This window comes from Ostrea edulis, chromosome 8 (assembly GCF_947568905.1).
Source record: "Ostrea edulis chromosome 8, xbOstEdul1.1, whole genome shotgun sequence".
Taxonomy (NCBI): Eukaryota; Metazoa; Mollusca; class Bivalvia; order Ostreida; family Ostreidae; genus Ostrea; species Ostrea edulis.
Window position 1 is genome coordinate 24,664,696 of NC_079171.1, and position 16,937 is coordinate 24,681,632.

General features: G+C 36.6%; 1 protein-coding gene and 1 pseudogene across 8 annotated transcripts; one reads left to right on the top strand and one right to left on the bottom strand.

The window, feature by feature from the left end:
• The window catches only part of LOC125667212 (uncharacterized), a 303,650-nt pseudogene that overhangs the window by 63,377 nt on the left and 223,336 nt on the right, over window positions 1-16,937 (top strand).
• LOC125662373 (N-acetylglucosamine-1-phosphodiester alpha-N-acetylglucosaminidase-like) lies at window positions 589-13,861 on the bottom strand. Of its 8 annotated transcripts, none has more exons than XM_048894576.2 (8): window positions 13,526-13,849; window positions 12,356-12,405; window positions 11,551-11,712; window positions 8,959-9,006; window positions 7,465-8,779; window positions 6,639-6,791; window positions 6,315-6,393; window positions 589-1,929 (listed from the first exon to the last, which is right to left on the bottom strand). In XM_048894576.2, exon 8 carries the CDS (start codon window positions 1,794-1,796, stop codon window positions 828-830), a length of 969 nt encoding a protein of 322 aa, XP_048750533.1. In that variant the 5' UTR covers window positions 1,797-1,929; window positions 6,315-6,393; window positions 6,639-6,791; window positions 7,465-8,779; window positions 8,959-9,006; window positions 11,551-11,712; window positions 12,356-12,405; window positions 13,526-13,849; the 3' UTR covers window positions 589-827. The 8 variants fall into 8 exon arrangements, with proteins under 8 accessions (XP_048750533.1, XP_048750532.1, XP_048750535.1 ...); XM_048894575.2 differs by having other exon boundaries at window positions 7,065-8,779; XM_048894578.2 differs by lacking the exon at window positions 8,959-9,006 and having other exon boundaries at window positions 6,639-8,191; window positions 8,741-8,779.

Below are 16,937 nucleotides of genomic sequence, written 5' to 3' on the forward strand. Positions count from 1 at the left end.
GATCCATATTTTGACGTTTTCTGAGCCAAATAATAACTCAACATTATGACAAATGAGATACTTTCAGTTTATTCATCGTCAACCTCCATGATCGCTACGCGGCTCGTGCGCGTCCCGTATTTGACATAATAGACCATCTTCGTCTTGTATCCCTCACTTATATACTTTACAAGGGGAAGTTAGAATACTACCCTTTCCAAAGTTTGATTTTCTTTTCCTATTATTCTAAAATCATCCTTCACAATGAAACACTCTGCTTTCTTTGAGACAGGACACACAATATATCTTTTTCAGTGTTATGAAACAAGAAACCAATTTGTATTTTCCGACGTATTCAAACAAAATTGTTTTACGTTTTCTGGTACTTCCAGTTCGTCTTGAATAGAATCCATTGTGCGTTATATTGTCTCCTTGTTACAATTATTTACATTATCCCCGTGGTTCATATCATTCCGATAAATGTATATCTTTGTAAGTTTGTTCTACGTAATGCAGACAAAAACCGTTTTCTTTTAAATGTCCGGAAGTATTATCCAATTACATATTGCTTGTCTAATATGTCACGCGTTTACAAAGCAACACACGAGCTGTCCATAATAAGCATATCTATATTAAAAACATCGCACAATTACACATCAATGTACAAATTAGACTATGTGATAAGTATACATATTATAATTAAAAACCCATTGCTCTACAAATCAAAATAGCGGAACTTTTCTCCTCTCTCTCTCTTAAAATAACGAGAAATGAACTCTCTCTCTCTCTCTCTCTCTCTCTCTCTCTCTCTCTCTCTCCAGGCGAGAGTACTCTCTAACTGGAGAAATTTAATACCAATACTGAATCATTCTTAGAAACTCCTCGTGCATTTGAGACACAAATAGTCTGTCCTTAGTGTCAATGCTAATGCTGCAAATGTTTCTTATTCCATCATAAATCAGGTATCTAAGGAAGCGGCCTTCCCTGTCGATCACGTGCAGTTTATTGTTTTCTTCGTCAGCCACAATGATGTGAAAATTAGAATCGCAGCAGAGGTCCATCGGCTGAAACCTCTGCTCCTGTGGGGCACTGTACGAAAAACGGTAACAACCTGCGCTGTCTACCACAATGACAGAAGACCTTTGGTTCGTGCAAAATAACAAGGCCACATTCGTCACGCAAATGTCCCCATTCCCGTTGATAGCAATATTTTCTGGGTATGTATAAATATTATTTCCATTTATTTCCCCTATATCAAGGAGCTTTTCCCCTTTTGTGTTGTACTTGACCACGTTTGGCGGTGACGCATTGCAAACAAATATTGCCTCGGGTTCAAGAAATGCAATCCCTTTCAGGGAATTTGCATGAGACAGGATAAGTTCATCACCAACATCATTCACTTTTCGGATGCCACCGGGGTATGTATATAAAAATCCATCACGACTTGGAGAGAAAAATCTCACGAGATTCTTTGGTTTATAAATGTCCAACAGATGTCCATCCGTATCAAATAGTTTGAGAAGTGGAACACCATTTGCAGCGATATAAAGTTTCTTTTCGCCACCAAACCTAATACACGGCGTGGAATTGATTCCGCATTGAACGATCTGTACTATTTCTGGGTCATGAAATGATTTTGCCACTGTCGTAAATCGTTTGTGATATGGAACAACGACATGGTCAGTATCGTTGAAATCTGTATGTGGTGATAAGCATTCTCTGCATAACCTTTTCCCACACGGCTTGCAGTAGAACTGGACATTCATAGTGCACAGTTGACAGGACACATAATGTTGTCCGTGGTCGATATCCACCATGTTCTCGCAATATAAATTTAAATACCTTACGTAATTTACGCTTCGGTTTACTCGGGTATTCAAGTCATTGATTAGAATTGACAAAAAAATTTAAATACCCTGTACAGCGGAAATGATAGAGATCTCGCCAGGCCTGTAATGAAATGGGATTTCTAAAATTACAAAAAAAAAACTTTGAAAATGCATAATACAACAATATCTGTTACGACATGTTTCGATGCTTAACATTTTTTTATGCAGGTTTTTAAAATAGTTTCTACATGTCTGATCAAATCTCCAAGGTTATCTAAAATTGCAGTTGATATTTCTCATTGTCTTAACATACATGTTGCAAAAGATGGGTTCGATTTTAACTTTCATTTCAGTGTATTTTGTCATTGGTAATGATCCAAAGTAAAATAGCACTATCCTTGTGTTAGTGTCAAGTAATTGTTTAATTATTTTCGGTGATGTTTTTTTCCATCCAATACGCAGAAACATAGTCTAGCAAAAATTGAAGTTTGTCTTTTTTTTACGACATTTAACAAACACAATTTGTAAGTTGCATGCAAGTGTTAACCGTTTGTAGCGATCAAAAGAGAACACGAAACAACTGCGGTTGCTATATTTCGTAGCCATATTTGCGCATCAAAATGCAACATGCGATTATAACAACTGTAATGCGTACAGTGGGGTACATGGCTTATCGTGGGAAACAGCATATGAGTGTGATGTTTGTTTGAGGTTTTTTTAATTTAAGCGATTGTCAAAATTCCCATGGATTTAAATATAAGATGGCGTTGATTACGTACTGACATATTGAAATTAATCCACATTTTGTAGTGGGTGTTCTTCTACGGATTTACTGCTGTTCATGATGATAGTGATGTCGCTAACATTTTGAAAGAGCATTTTGAGACAAAATGCAAATGAAAACTTAGTCACACTGTTTAAATCTTCCAAAGTAGCAGTCAAAACTCTTAAAATATAATGTTTTAGCTATATCTATAACTGAATTCTCTCTCAATTCGCTATTCATTAGAATATATTTACATTTCCAATGTTTTGACCTTCGATATCTCTGTAACGATAGCCTTGAATGCAATGCAGTGGTGAACAGTGTGCGTACGGGTCTTTACAAAGATAGGTCGTCTATTTTAAAGACTGTGAATTTCGATAGAAATAAAAGAATGTGCAGATTGAAAAGAATTTAATTTTTTGAAAATGTATGAGGGCATGAACTGCGTTCTTCATGAAAAACATGCCGGCGGGAGGCGATGCAGTTGTTACCCTCGTGTATTTTCAAAAATGAAATTGATTTTCTTAAATACAAACTTAGGTAGTGTAATAAATACTCATGCAATAATGTACATGCAGTCCTCTCCGATTTTTTTAATTGATGGGGAGGGGGCTTCGATCATTGTAAATATTTTCTTTAGTTATAAACAAAAATTATTTTATATGTGTCTTAGTCTACATACGAATCTACAATCGGCATCTTCAAGTTACCATTTGTGAGGCTTTCTCCCACCGTCTTTAACAATTTTAATTTGCTTCCATTTCTCATTTTATATATTTGTTATGCCAAACCTGAACTTTCGGCTGTTAAGTTTTTATAAGCACAGGGGCTAAGCCCATTTTTGGGTCCGAACTCTCTGATACCATAAATATAGAAAGGGGTCTAACACTGACCCAGATAAAAAAAAATACCCACTCGCTTCAAATGCCTCCAAAATCAGAAACTAGGTGCGATATGCTTAATTTACCGGTCTCCTTGCATAGACTAAAGTTTTAGCTGCTTGAATGCTAGATTTCAAGCCACAGGTTCTTAGAATAACAGAGATATACCTCATCGTTCTCTCGAATTCACCAGTTTATCTTAACTCTGACATTTACCGGTCCAGGTCACCGGGTGATTTCTCGCCTATGACAGCGAAATTCAAACTAGTGAGGAAAATTTCAGACCTATCATTTAAAATTCAATATGAAATATACGCTACTTAGTTTGTAGTTGTGTTAACTTGGTACGTATATATCTACCTGGAGGTTTTCCTTGGACCCTACACTACAACTGTTATACCTAACAATTCTAACAAAGAGTTTACATCTGATCTTCAGATCTTCAATCTTAGCATCTCTAACATGATATTGACTCCCAATATGTTTGGATTGTATTTCTACGTCCCATTAAAATTTTTATTTTCATACTTGTAGAAACTATACGTGCTTTAGGTGAAGTGTCACAAATTTTGCCCCATGCATGGCTCTTGAATTACGGTCATAATATTGATGGTCCATTATCGCGCCAACATCTACCGTGACCCAGAGTATCCAGATTTAAAGACATATCCGAAAGACCCGTGAGCCACTTTTATGCCAGACAATTACTTGGCAAAGGAATAATCACTCGGCAAAGGAATAGTCACTATCTTGGTTTCGATGCGACTCCGGGACTGAGAATCGGAAAGGGTCTGGTTGCCAAGCGAGCGTCCTAATCACTAGGCTACACTGACCGATTCCGAAAAGCATAACAAGAGGCCCAGGGGCCTTATAGGTCACCTGAGTATCATGTAACAACCTTCCAATGTTTGAATTAGGTTTGTGTTTAAATATAAGAATTTTACTTTTGGATGGAAGAAACATTGAATAGCTATGTGGTCAGCCCCACCTTTGCACCAGAACCCCTGACCCAGGGGCCATAAATTTCAGTTTTGAAAGAAGCATCCTTGATCATCATTATCATACTATTAGTTTGTCTACTTAATACCCAGCAGCAGAGAAAATTTTCAAAGAAATAAAATGCATTTTCACTATATGATCAATAGGGCCCCACCCTAATACCAGAACCCCTGACCCAGGGGCCATGAATTTCACAATTTTGAAAGAGGCATCCTTGCTCATCATAACCATGCTATTGGTTTGTCTACTTAATACCCAAGGACAGAGAAGAAGATTTTCAAAGAAATAATGCATTTTCACTATATGACTTATAGAGCCCCACCCTAGCACCAGAACCCCTGATCCAGGGGCCATGAATTTCACAATTTTTAACAAGAGGTACTGTGAGCAATGCTCACTAAGAATACCCCCCGCTTACCCCAATCTCCCAAAGGGTGTTGGTAATAGATATAAACTACCTCTTTTCTGACTGTTGCTACTTCGATGTCCAGTGCGCATGACCTTTGACCTTTTGACCCCAAAATCTATAGGGAACATCTTCATCCCATGGGTAGTCCATATGTATGATATGGTGACTGTAGGTGGAAAGGATAACGCTTTAGAGCCCGGAAACCATATTGCTACTTCAATGTCCAGTGCGCGTGACCTTTGACCTTTTGACCCCAAAATCGATAGGGAACATCTTCATCCCATGGGTAGTCCATATGTATGATATGGTGACTGTAGGTGGAAAGGATAACGCTTTAGAGCCCGGAAACCATATTGCTACTTCAATGTCCAGTGCGCGTGACCTTTGACCTTTTGACCCCAAAATCGATAGGGAACATTTTCATCCCATGGATAGTCCATATGTTTGATATGGTGACTGTAGGTGGAAAGGATAACGCTTTAGAGCCCAGAAACAATATTGCTACTTCAATGTCCACTGCGCTTGACCTTTGACCTTTTTACCCCAAAATCGATAGGGAACATCTTCATCCCATGGGTAGTCCATATGTATGATATGGTGACGGTAGGTGGAAAGGATAATGCTTTAGAGCCCGGAAACCATTGCGTCTACAGACGGACGGACAGACGGACAACCCGATTCCAGTATACCCCCCCCCCCCCCACAACTTGTTGCGGGGGGTATAAAGAGGCATCCTTGCTCATCATTACCATGCTATTAGTTTGTCTACTTAATACCCAGAGACAGAGAAGGTTTTCAAAGAATTTCTACATTTTCACTATATGACCAATAGAGCCCCACCCTAACACAAGAACCCCTGCCCCAGGGGCCATGAATTTCACAATTTTGGTAGAGGGCTCAATGCTCATTATAATTATGCCCACAGTTTGGCTTCTTGATGTCCAGGAGTAAAGAAGAAGATTTTTTAAAATTACACTCATTTTGATGGTTTTTGCCCCACCCCTCAGGCCCCAGGGGGGCAGGGACCACGAATTTCACAATTTTTGTTCCCCTCCACCCACAGATGCTATATGCCAAAATTGGTTGAAATTGGTTCAGGGGTTTCAGAGAAGAAGCTGAAAATGTTCAAATGTTAACGCACGACGAACGACGACGGACAAAAACAGATAGCAATAGGTCACCTGAATGAATTCAGGTGACCTAAAAACGTAGCGTGTAATTAATTGACTCATTTCACCACTAAGGGCCTCACATAGGTTTGTATAATTATCTAAAGCGGATGACATTTCAAGAGGAATGACAAATGTCAGAATTTACGAAATACTCGATACAAACAAATCAAATTTTCAATTAGATATTAAAGTTTTCCCACACATCTGCTATGTTCAAGCACACTTTGATCTCCTCCAAATAGTACTAAATTAATGTGTTCGATAGATACTTGTACTTACGTTTTAAATAAAAAGTTGTTCAGACGTAGCACGGACGTCTGAATATGTTGTTTCCTTCCGTATACAAGTATTTTGATATCTAAAAACCAGAGTTACATTTGAATGCAAGCTATTTCTAGTATAATATTTGTTAGTTGTTAATTGTGATACAACAAATGATTAGACAAACAACTGGCACTGTAAGCAACGTAGCACATAATTAAATGTAGAATTCTCTTTTTGATCGTCATTTTACACATATTGTATGATAATCCATATTATAAATATGTTGTAAATATTCAATCAGTCAAATTGATTTAAATATGTTGATGTCGAATACTTTACCTGATTCTATACACAGGCCTCTAGCTCTGTTACACTGACAACTCACTTCTGATACGCATGGTAGACAGTTGCATCTTTCTAAACATATCCTCCCGTGGTGGTTACATGGACAGGTTAAGGAGCAATTAACGCCCCAGTAGCCCAAGTCATCATCTGAAATAACGCACATTGTATCACAAACATGAAAATATTAATGAAAAATGTAAATTATATCAATTATTATTCAAACTCGTTTAATCCTGACCATATTTCTACCTATTTGTTTACACCAAACCTTCAGAGAGTTTCCTCTAACATTTACTAGTAAATGTATATAATTTAACTTTAGTATATTTAAGACGTAAATGATAAATGTATGTAACTAATCTATCAGGAGATTTTGGTTCATATTTATCTGCTCAGAATAGAAACTAATTTAATACATACCAACACATCCGTTTTCAATTTCCATATAACTGTTACAACAGCGAGAAGTCCTTACAGATACATGTACTCTAAATTCCCGAATACACGCGAGAGATTTATTACTGCGTAATTTCGCGAGAAACATTACTCTCGAAAAAATAGTTCTCGTTTTTATTTTGATATTGCTAAAATACATGCAAAAACACTTGATCAACAGAGTACTCACGAATTTTTCTTCTCGCGATTTGACGTCCATGAGTCATTTCGCGATATTAAGTACTCGCATAAAATACGGAATCTACAGTATATACGCACTACGTAGGAGACAGTCAATATTTACATTTATTGCATTAGTCAATATTTACATGTATTGCATTCTTTACCAGTGTGCGATTTTTAAGAAAATGAACACAACACTTACCCGTCTGATATAATACAGATATTGTCCCCGGTCAGAAGCTGGCACGATGAAAACGTGATCCATATGGAGAAAATGACACAGAAATACCTCAGCAATACCATCATTCTTATCATGTAGATAGAAACTATGTGTTTGTTGCTCTCCGTTTTCTGATAACTTCCAGCGCATAGCAGAAAAATAAAGTGTCTAAACCAAATATTGGTTACATATGATTATCAAGAAGTGTTCAAATTACTCAATTTCCATATATCATGGCGGGTGTGACCGGTCGACAGGGGATGCTTTCTCCTCCAAGGCACCTGATCCCACCGTTGATGTGTCCAGGGGTCCGTGTTTGCCCAACTCTCTATTTTGTATTGCTTTTAGGAGTTATGAGATTGATTACTGTTCGTTAACTTCACCTTTCAGGATAATTTGTAAATATGAAGAAATTCCATGACAAAACGATTAAAAAGATAAAAAAGACACAGGGTTTCAGTGTATTTATACCCAGTTATCATCCACAGATAAAGTTGACAACATTATAATCATATCAAAATTAAATGTACGGATCGCATTAACTGTGATGATATCAAACAGCCAATCGATAAATATGGAACTAAACATCACAATATCCAGAAGAATCTTACATAACAAATGACTACACATACATGCATTGTTGTCATACAAACCAACATGATCCCGCTGGGTTCTGTGATACCACATGTGACAGGAACTAGGAAACCGTCTGTCTTCCGCACATTGAATATTAATTAAACCATACATAAATATTAACTTTTTTTAAAAATAAAAACTGTCCGTCGAGCTACTGCTAAATACATTCGTGTAGTTCAACAGGAATTTATTTTATGTATGATATGCACGATGACCACGAGAGCAGTATATCACGTAAAATTCCCTAATATTCTACATTGTATACCTTGGGCAAAAAAACCAAAATCCACTAATAATCTTGGAGCATTCTTAAGTTGACATACACTGGGAGATCAGACAAGATGCCGGATTACACAAGAATTCGGATTACACATGATGTCGTTTTACACAGGATGTCGGGTTATACAAGATGTCAGATTATACATGATGTCGAATTATACATGATGTCAGATTAAACAGGATTTCGGATTATACAGGATGTCGAATTTCATAGGGTAGAGAGAAATCAAAGTTAGCGTCGGAACTGGTTGGACAAGAGTCTTAGATGTTTTATACCAACAATATTTTTTTCCAATTATCAATATTGCATACATTGTTATTACATCATTATTCTTGTACTTACCATTTGGAAAGAGCATTTCCATGCAGACTGTGTATAGTGCTACAAAAAGAACAAATAATGTCCTCAGAAACCCCAGAGACTGTTTTCATTAAGGGAGTCACCTCTGATTAGTGTCAGCTCTCTAACATTTGGGTATTAATTTAGATTATTACTTTTAACTTATTATCTGTAGTTTATTTGCTGTTGGAACTATCGAACAATATTGTAATGATCCGTACCATCCGAACTGATATTCCTTAGATTTGATTGTGACGTCACTGTAATATCTGGCCCAACATGAAAAAATGAATCGCAAGATCATTTCACACACGTGTTTAACGTAGATGTATCAGGAGGAAACTAGATCATTCATCGTAGATAAAGTTTTGTTTGCAATGTAATGACAAATTGAAATAGGGTGCATGTAAAAACATTTTTCGAAGCATTTCTAGTAGATATATCGTTGTATTATGAAATGTAGTAAATGCCATCTTTAATTATGATCTTTTACAATGCAGAATGAAATAACACAGATTGTTATAGATACATAAATTCTATTGAGTGTCCAATTCCCATTACCTCAAATAATGAAAGATATAATCAATTATGGGAGATCTTTAATTTTGAATTAACGCGTGCTTTAAATGAATAGAATGAATTTGTACTATTAATTAATGAGAGCAAAACTGGGTTACTTTTCTCTTTTATTGAACTAGCAACTCCTCTGTCATAATATTATGAACGCAGTTACTACATTATTTTGCAGTGATCTTGACGCAAAATGATATAAAACAAAATCTAACACACGTAATTTATTCATTATTTATCTTTTTAAACAATGAATTGTATGCATTAAAACCAGACAGTATATTAAGATAACCACCTATGCAAATTTCATAACCATAAAATTCATTTTTATTACATTTTGCGGTTATAACATTTTGTGTTGATCTCGCAAAATGTATTGATTTCAGGTATTTAAACAATGACGTCGTTAATTCGATCAAAGAGAACAATTCATAACATTATAACTTTTAATAGTATACTCTTCTCATTCGATATTATTATCAACAAGAGGTACTGTGAGCAATGCTCACTAAGAATACCCCCGCTATTATTATCAACAAGAGGTACCGTGAGCAATGCTCACTAAGAATACCCCCGCTATTATTATCAACAAGAGGTACTGTGAGCAATGCTCACTAAGAATACCCCCGCTATTATTATCAACAAGAGGTACTGTGAGCAATGATCACTAAGAATACCCCCGCTATTATTATCAACAAGAGGTACTGTGAGCAATGATCACTAAGAATACCGCTATTATTATCAACAAGAGGTACTGTGAGCAATGCTCACTAAGAATACCCCCGCTATTATTATCAACAAGAGGTATTGTGAGCAATGATCACTAAGAATGCCCCCTCTTACCCCAATCACCCAAAGGGTGTTGTTAATAGATATAAATTACCTCTTTCCTGAGTGTGAAAAAAGGGCATGACAAAACCTTGGGTAGTCTTTCCTCTAGGAGTGCGCTTGACCTTTGACTTTTTGACCCCAAAATCGATTGGGAACATCTTCGTCCCATGGGTAGTCCATATGTATGATATGGTGACTGTAGATGGAAAGGATATAACGCTTTCGAGCCCGGAAACCATTACGTCTACAGACGGACGGACAACCCGATTCCAGTATACCTCCGTCCCCACAACCATGTTGCAGGGGGGGGGGAGTATGAAAATAGTTAGAGGGGGGTAGTCGCCTAAAATATTTTTATGCAGTTTGAAATGAAAATAACAGATACTGATCATTGTCAAAAAGGGGGGGGGGGTCCAGACACCCACATACCCCCTCCTAATTCTACGTGACTATAATTGACATCCGCGGATGTACCGTTAGCCCATTAATATAAGTAGTGTCATGTAGAAATCTGGGTCACGCTTCTCTGCTATTCGTAATTTGACATTTGTACATTCTGTCGTATGCTATAGTCTATTGAACATAATTACAACACCTGGTTTTTTTAATCACACTAAATTTTGCAAGATAATGCCTAAATGCACATGTTACAATTAATTACCTACAAAATTCTCTCTTCCGCCCTGAGATTTTTTTATGCTCATTAAACCGGATTTGGAGTTTTTTATAACCATTTCTTTTGCAAAGTTCACTGTACCGATTGAAAATATAAGCGAACAGAAACTGTCATTAAACTTTATTGCCGATATCTCGCATCCAACATAAGCTTATAAACGGGAAACAGGGACTCGGCACGCTGCCATCTCCCAGTAATGACATCTTCCATTATTTGTGTTTATGCTGATTTGGCGCTCGGTAGATCTTTTGTATTGACGATATTTTGTGTTATTTGACTCGTCTATATAGGTTCATATTTACACAAATCATTTAGAATTAAACGATACATTATCAATTTAGCTTCCATTTTAGTATTGAATGTTATTTAGATATTGGAAAATGCACATAAATTATTAATATAATACTGCCTTGGGATAAATAACTGATGCTAAATTTAAAATTGTATAAAATCTATTATAGACAGCCCATTATGTGTTAAAATAGTTGATATTTCTACGACTGGAACGGCCCTCGTTTCAAACCAAAGGTACAAAATGCATACCGTTTTTTTCTAAGGAAAGGCATTGTTTGATGTAATTAATGCAGTGATCTACCCGCCATATAAGAAAATATAGTACGATTGCCTTGACCTGAATTTTCATACATTTTTTATTTTGGCCAAAGTAAAACAATATTTCATGTAAGAAATTTTGCCATCTATTTTCACCCACATCTCTACTCACAGTTCACTATACCTGATTCTGTACTAAGAGTACTTGTCTCTTTACTTCGACATCCGACTTCTATATCACAGTACTGGTATGGTAGACAGTCACACCGTGACAAACAAAGATGGCCGTAGTGGTTAAGTGGACAGGTTAACGAGCAATTGATGCCCCGATAACCCAAGTCACATTCTGAAATCACCCATATTTCATTAAACTAACGTATAGATATTAATAAAAAGGTGAATATATCAATTGTCATTTCAACTCATTGATTTCTGTATTATGTTAAAGAACAGGGTATACCACAGTAAACAATTTCGATCCTGTGGGGATCCGGGTTAGAACAGGTCCTCATTATCGCTTGCTTGTCGTAAGAAGCGACTAAATGGGGCCGGCGGTACTTCGGATGAGACCGCAAAAATCAAGGTCCCGTGTCACAGCAAGTGTGGCATGATAAAGATCCCCCTGCTCAATGGCCATAAGCGCCGAGCATAGTCCTAAATTTTGCAGCCCTTCACCGGCAGTGGTGACGTCTCCATATGAGTGAAATGTTCTCGAGAGGGACGTTAAACAATATTCAATCAATCGTATCATAAAATGAAATTACCCAACGTCAATAAAGTAGGAAATGGTATGATACAGTCAAAATTTCCCTTTAGCAAATTGTATCTCATATAGACATGTGCATGTAGTTGATTGTGATGGCATGTTAATGATTCTTTTGAAAAATAGCATAGTCAATGTACAGACACGTGCATATTTACCGTAGTAATTTGTTTCTCATTGAATGATTTTACGACCATTCTCAATACATAAATTGATATGTTCATACCTACACACTGGTTTCCAACTTGCATAAACTCACTACAACATCGGACAGTCCTTGAAAATAATGAATATACAAATTATTATATCTGTATTCCAAGGTAATTTTGATGCCAAGTATCATACCGACTGCTAAAATATTTAATGTCTTAAGAAACACACGGGAATTGTAATGTGACATTTTATTTAAAAATGAAACAGAATTAAGAAACATTTTCATTTGAATACTCATATTTTAAAACACCACCAATACTATCATTTATTTAAGAGAACTCACTTTTAAAAAAAAAAGCATTAATAGTATCATTCATTCAAGAGCACTTAAAGAATTTCAAAAAATATAAATGTATGAAATATCATAATTTAGGTTTCAATTTAGGATGAGTGCGCCTCAGAGCTTAAAATTACAAATGCTACATGTATATGGAGGAAGTTCTATTTTGACGTCACGCAAGGGGGCAACAACTTTATAAAACATGATTGGATGAAGTTCAAAAACTGATATAAAGTATGTTACAGTGCACCAGTTGAGCTAAATTGCAAACTGAATCTGTATTTATCTGCGAGGAAGGGTTTGACTACATTTCAGGGCAATACCTTTATCCGTAACGAAACTATTTGACATACATGCATTAGGTCACGCTGTATCAATCCAGCAGAAATGCAAATTCACTCTTACACTTCTTGAGGGATAAATCGTAAACAAATTTCAAAGCTATACATACATCCGTTAAGGAAAAAAAAGTCCGGAAAACATTGCATTACATGGACGGTGTCATAACGTATAGGTACAAGTAATACATTTATAAATGTTATTGATAGGGAGTTATTTTACAGAAACAATGATCCGCATGCACTTTGTAACACAACAAAAACATCGCTTATATGGCCGATAACAAAATACATAGTTGGTTGATTGTATATTTGTTCAACGTCACAATTACCGGTGAAAGGCTGCAATTTTTGGGCCTATATACGGCGCTTACGGTCATTGAACAGGGAGGGATCTTTATCGTGCCACACCTGCTGTGACATGGAAACCTAACTTCCATGGTCTTGTCCGAAAGCCCGTCCCATTTATAGTCACATCGTATGACAAGTAAGGATTCTTATGACGTATTATAACCCGGATCTCCAGAAGAAGTGTTTTAAAGCGAGATTTAGGAAAGCCACTTACCCATCAATTGCGACACAGATGTTGTCCCCTACTAGATATTGAGACGATGAGAATGTAATCATCATACAGGATGCATGTAAAATGATAAGACATCTCAGTGCTGCCATTTTTCACGTCATACATACACGTACAATAGAGGGATGTATGTATGTTTCTCAATCAATAGTTCTCACACGTAGTGTATATTTCCCGCAATTTAAAACTCGATATTAAAGTCTTCATCCGTAATCGCTTTAAAATTGTTCATTTTGCTATAAATTGCATGCTTAAGGGGGTACTTTACATCTTCATTATGGCTGACTTCCTTGTAAAACGAGAATGAAAATAAAACAAGAGATGTTTGTAAAAAAAAAAAAAAAAAAGCAAAAAAAAACATATGCCCCCATGGCGCAAAATTGAAAAGGGTATACACACATCATTTAATTGATAGTAGTATCATCAATTCAAAATATTGAGCAGACAATATCTTCCTATGTCAAGAGTGGATTGACCATGTGACCTAAATATCAATAGGGTTCATCTAATCCTGATGCTGTACCAGTGTACCAAGTTTGGTGTCAATCGAGCGAATAATTCTTAAAATATAGGAGACAATATATTACTATGTGCAGTTTAACCTTTGACCATATGTCTTCAATAGAGGTCATCTCCTGAAGATGTACCAGTGTATCATGTATGATGTCTGTCAAGCAAAGGATTCTTAAGGTATTGAGAGCACAGTATATTCCAATGTCCATTTTGACCTTTGACCATGTTACCTCAAATCAATAGGGGATATCTTCTCTCACAGATATACCAGTGTACCAAGTTTGATGTCTGTCAAGCAAAGGGTTCTCAAGATATTGAACGGACTGTATATTTCTATGTCCAGTTTGACCCTTGACCTTTGACCATGTGAACACAAAATCATAAGGGCCATCTTCTCCTGAGGATGCACCAGTGTACCAAGCTTAATGTCTGCCAAGCAAAGGGTTTTGAAGATATTGAGCGGTCAATATATTCCTATATCCAGTTTGACCCTTCACCATGTGACTTCAAATCAATAGAAGTCATCTTCTTTTGAAGTGTACCAAGTTTGATGTCTGTCAAGAAAAGGATTCTCAAGATATTGAGCGGACAGTATATTCCTATTTCCAGTTTGACCATTGACCCTTGGCCATGTGACCAAAAAATCAATAGGGGTCATGTACTCCTTAGGATGTACCAGTGTACCAAGTTTGATGTCTGTCAATATATTGAGCAGACAATATATTCCTATGTTCCGAGTAGATTGACCCTTGACCTTTGACCTGGAAAACAACAGGGGTCCTCTTCTACTCATAACCAACCCACATATGAAATACCATAACGATCAAATGAATGGTTCTCAAGATATTGAGCGGACAACATTTGGTTTACCGACCGACAGATAAGTACAAACAATATGCCCCTCTTCTTTGAAGGGGGCATACATATCAGCAATATTTCAAATACCATTGCCTAACTGAAGTAGTTTAGTAGGTAGCACATCGACTGCTGAACTGTACATCGCGGGTTTTATTATTTTTACATTCCATTCTATCAAAACTGCAGTTTTTAATTTCAAAATATTGTTGTGTATACCCTCTACTTTTTTCATCCATACCAAATTTCTCTGATGTAGCATCCTTCTTTAACTTATCCAATTCAAAAGTAGAGATCATGTTGTGGGAGATGATTGTTGTCCATCCTTGAAACGTTTTTTCCCATACCATATCTTGTATCACGTGGTGGTTAGAGTCCTTCCTTCACTCGGGAGGCCTGGGTTCCATTCTCGATCCCGGCGCCGGCGTCACATACATAACACGGGTGGTATTTGCTAAACGTTTGGCATAACAAGTGAAAGTCACGTGATATGGTAGGCGTTGCACAGATAAATAACCTTAGCAACACCACTGGTGTTAACCGACTGTCTGTTACTGCATTAAACACCATCCAACATGGCGACGACAGAAAAAAACATGGAATTCTAAGGTCGTGAACTTGCTTAAAGTTAACATTATTTTAGTGTTCAAAGTTTCATTGTTCTTAAGACACATAATAATTAAAATATGAAGCGATAGCAAAATATCTTAAAAACTAAATTACGACTATGTTTGGAAATGTGACGATGTCAGTTACTACAGAATAAGATATCGGTGGCTACTGATGTCCGTTACTGCTTAAATCATCGCCTATCATTCTCACCCTGTTAGAACAATCATAGGGGGTTTCAATAGACTGATCCATGCGGAGCTTCAGTAGACATTGTAATTAGAAATTCAGAATGTGTTATTTCTACCGATGTTATAGAGGGAAGTGTAACTTACATGTAGTGAGGATTATTTAGTGACCTAATGGTGACTTTCAAATATTTTGAAGTCGTGTTAGTTATTTCAGACACGTGAAAAATATCAGTGGTTGTCTAAATTTCACTCGGTTGCTAATTATCTCTATATGAAGGCATTTCTTGCATTCTTCTTACACAGTAAATAATCACCCGTTAATATTTGAACATAATAATCAATTTCTCCATTTCCATCAACTTTGGTATGAGACATCTTCTGGATAAGTTGTAACAGCCTGTGACCCGAGGGATGGGGTCAAAACATTTTCAAAGTCTTTCCAACGGGACATCAAGCAGACAAATTATGTGTATAGTCATTATGATCTAGGATGCCTCTACGAAAGGTTTACAAGTCATGGTCCCTGGGTCAGAGGTTATGATGTTAGGGTGGGAATGCATTATCCAGTTCACCACGATTTAACCCTCAGTTTGGCTGCTAGATGTCCTTACCTAAAGCAAACGTTTCTAAAGTTTATTTCGTTTTAAAGATATTAACCCCCACTCTGATACCAGCTCCCCTCCCACCGAACCACGTATTTCACTCGTTTAGTAAAGACTTATTTTATATCTATGTACTCAGGTATGATGTTTGATGTCAAAGATATTTTCAAAGAAATGACGTTTCTTCCACAAATATGAAATGAGGAGGTAAACAATTAAAAGCGAAAGTTAGGGGAGTATTTCAATTTCATCTGAAGAACCACCCACTCAACAAGAGGCATACGAGCTCTAACGATCACACGAGTAACACACAACAACTATTTAATGAACAATCAAATCAAACAAGGTACTAATAATTTCTTTTTTTTTAGATCATGAAACTATATGGTCATTATCTCTCCAGGGTTTTATTTTCTTTGTCCAAGAGAAAAAAATGCATTATCAAAAATTGACATACTGTATTTTCACTATCTACCTGATCTATGAGGCAGGGATTCCACAATCCTTTATCCTGTCTGTATATCTGCCTTAAACATATTTATGCCTTCTATATGATAAATCTAGAAGTTAAAACATGTTTCCCGCAGTTAGTTATTTTTCATCTCAACAAACAAGTAATTATTGTAG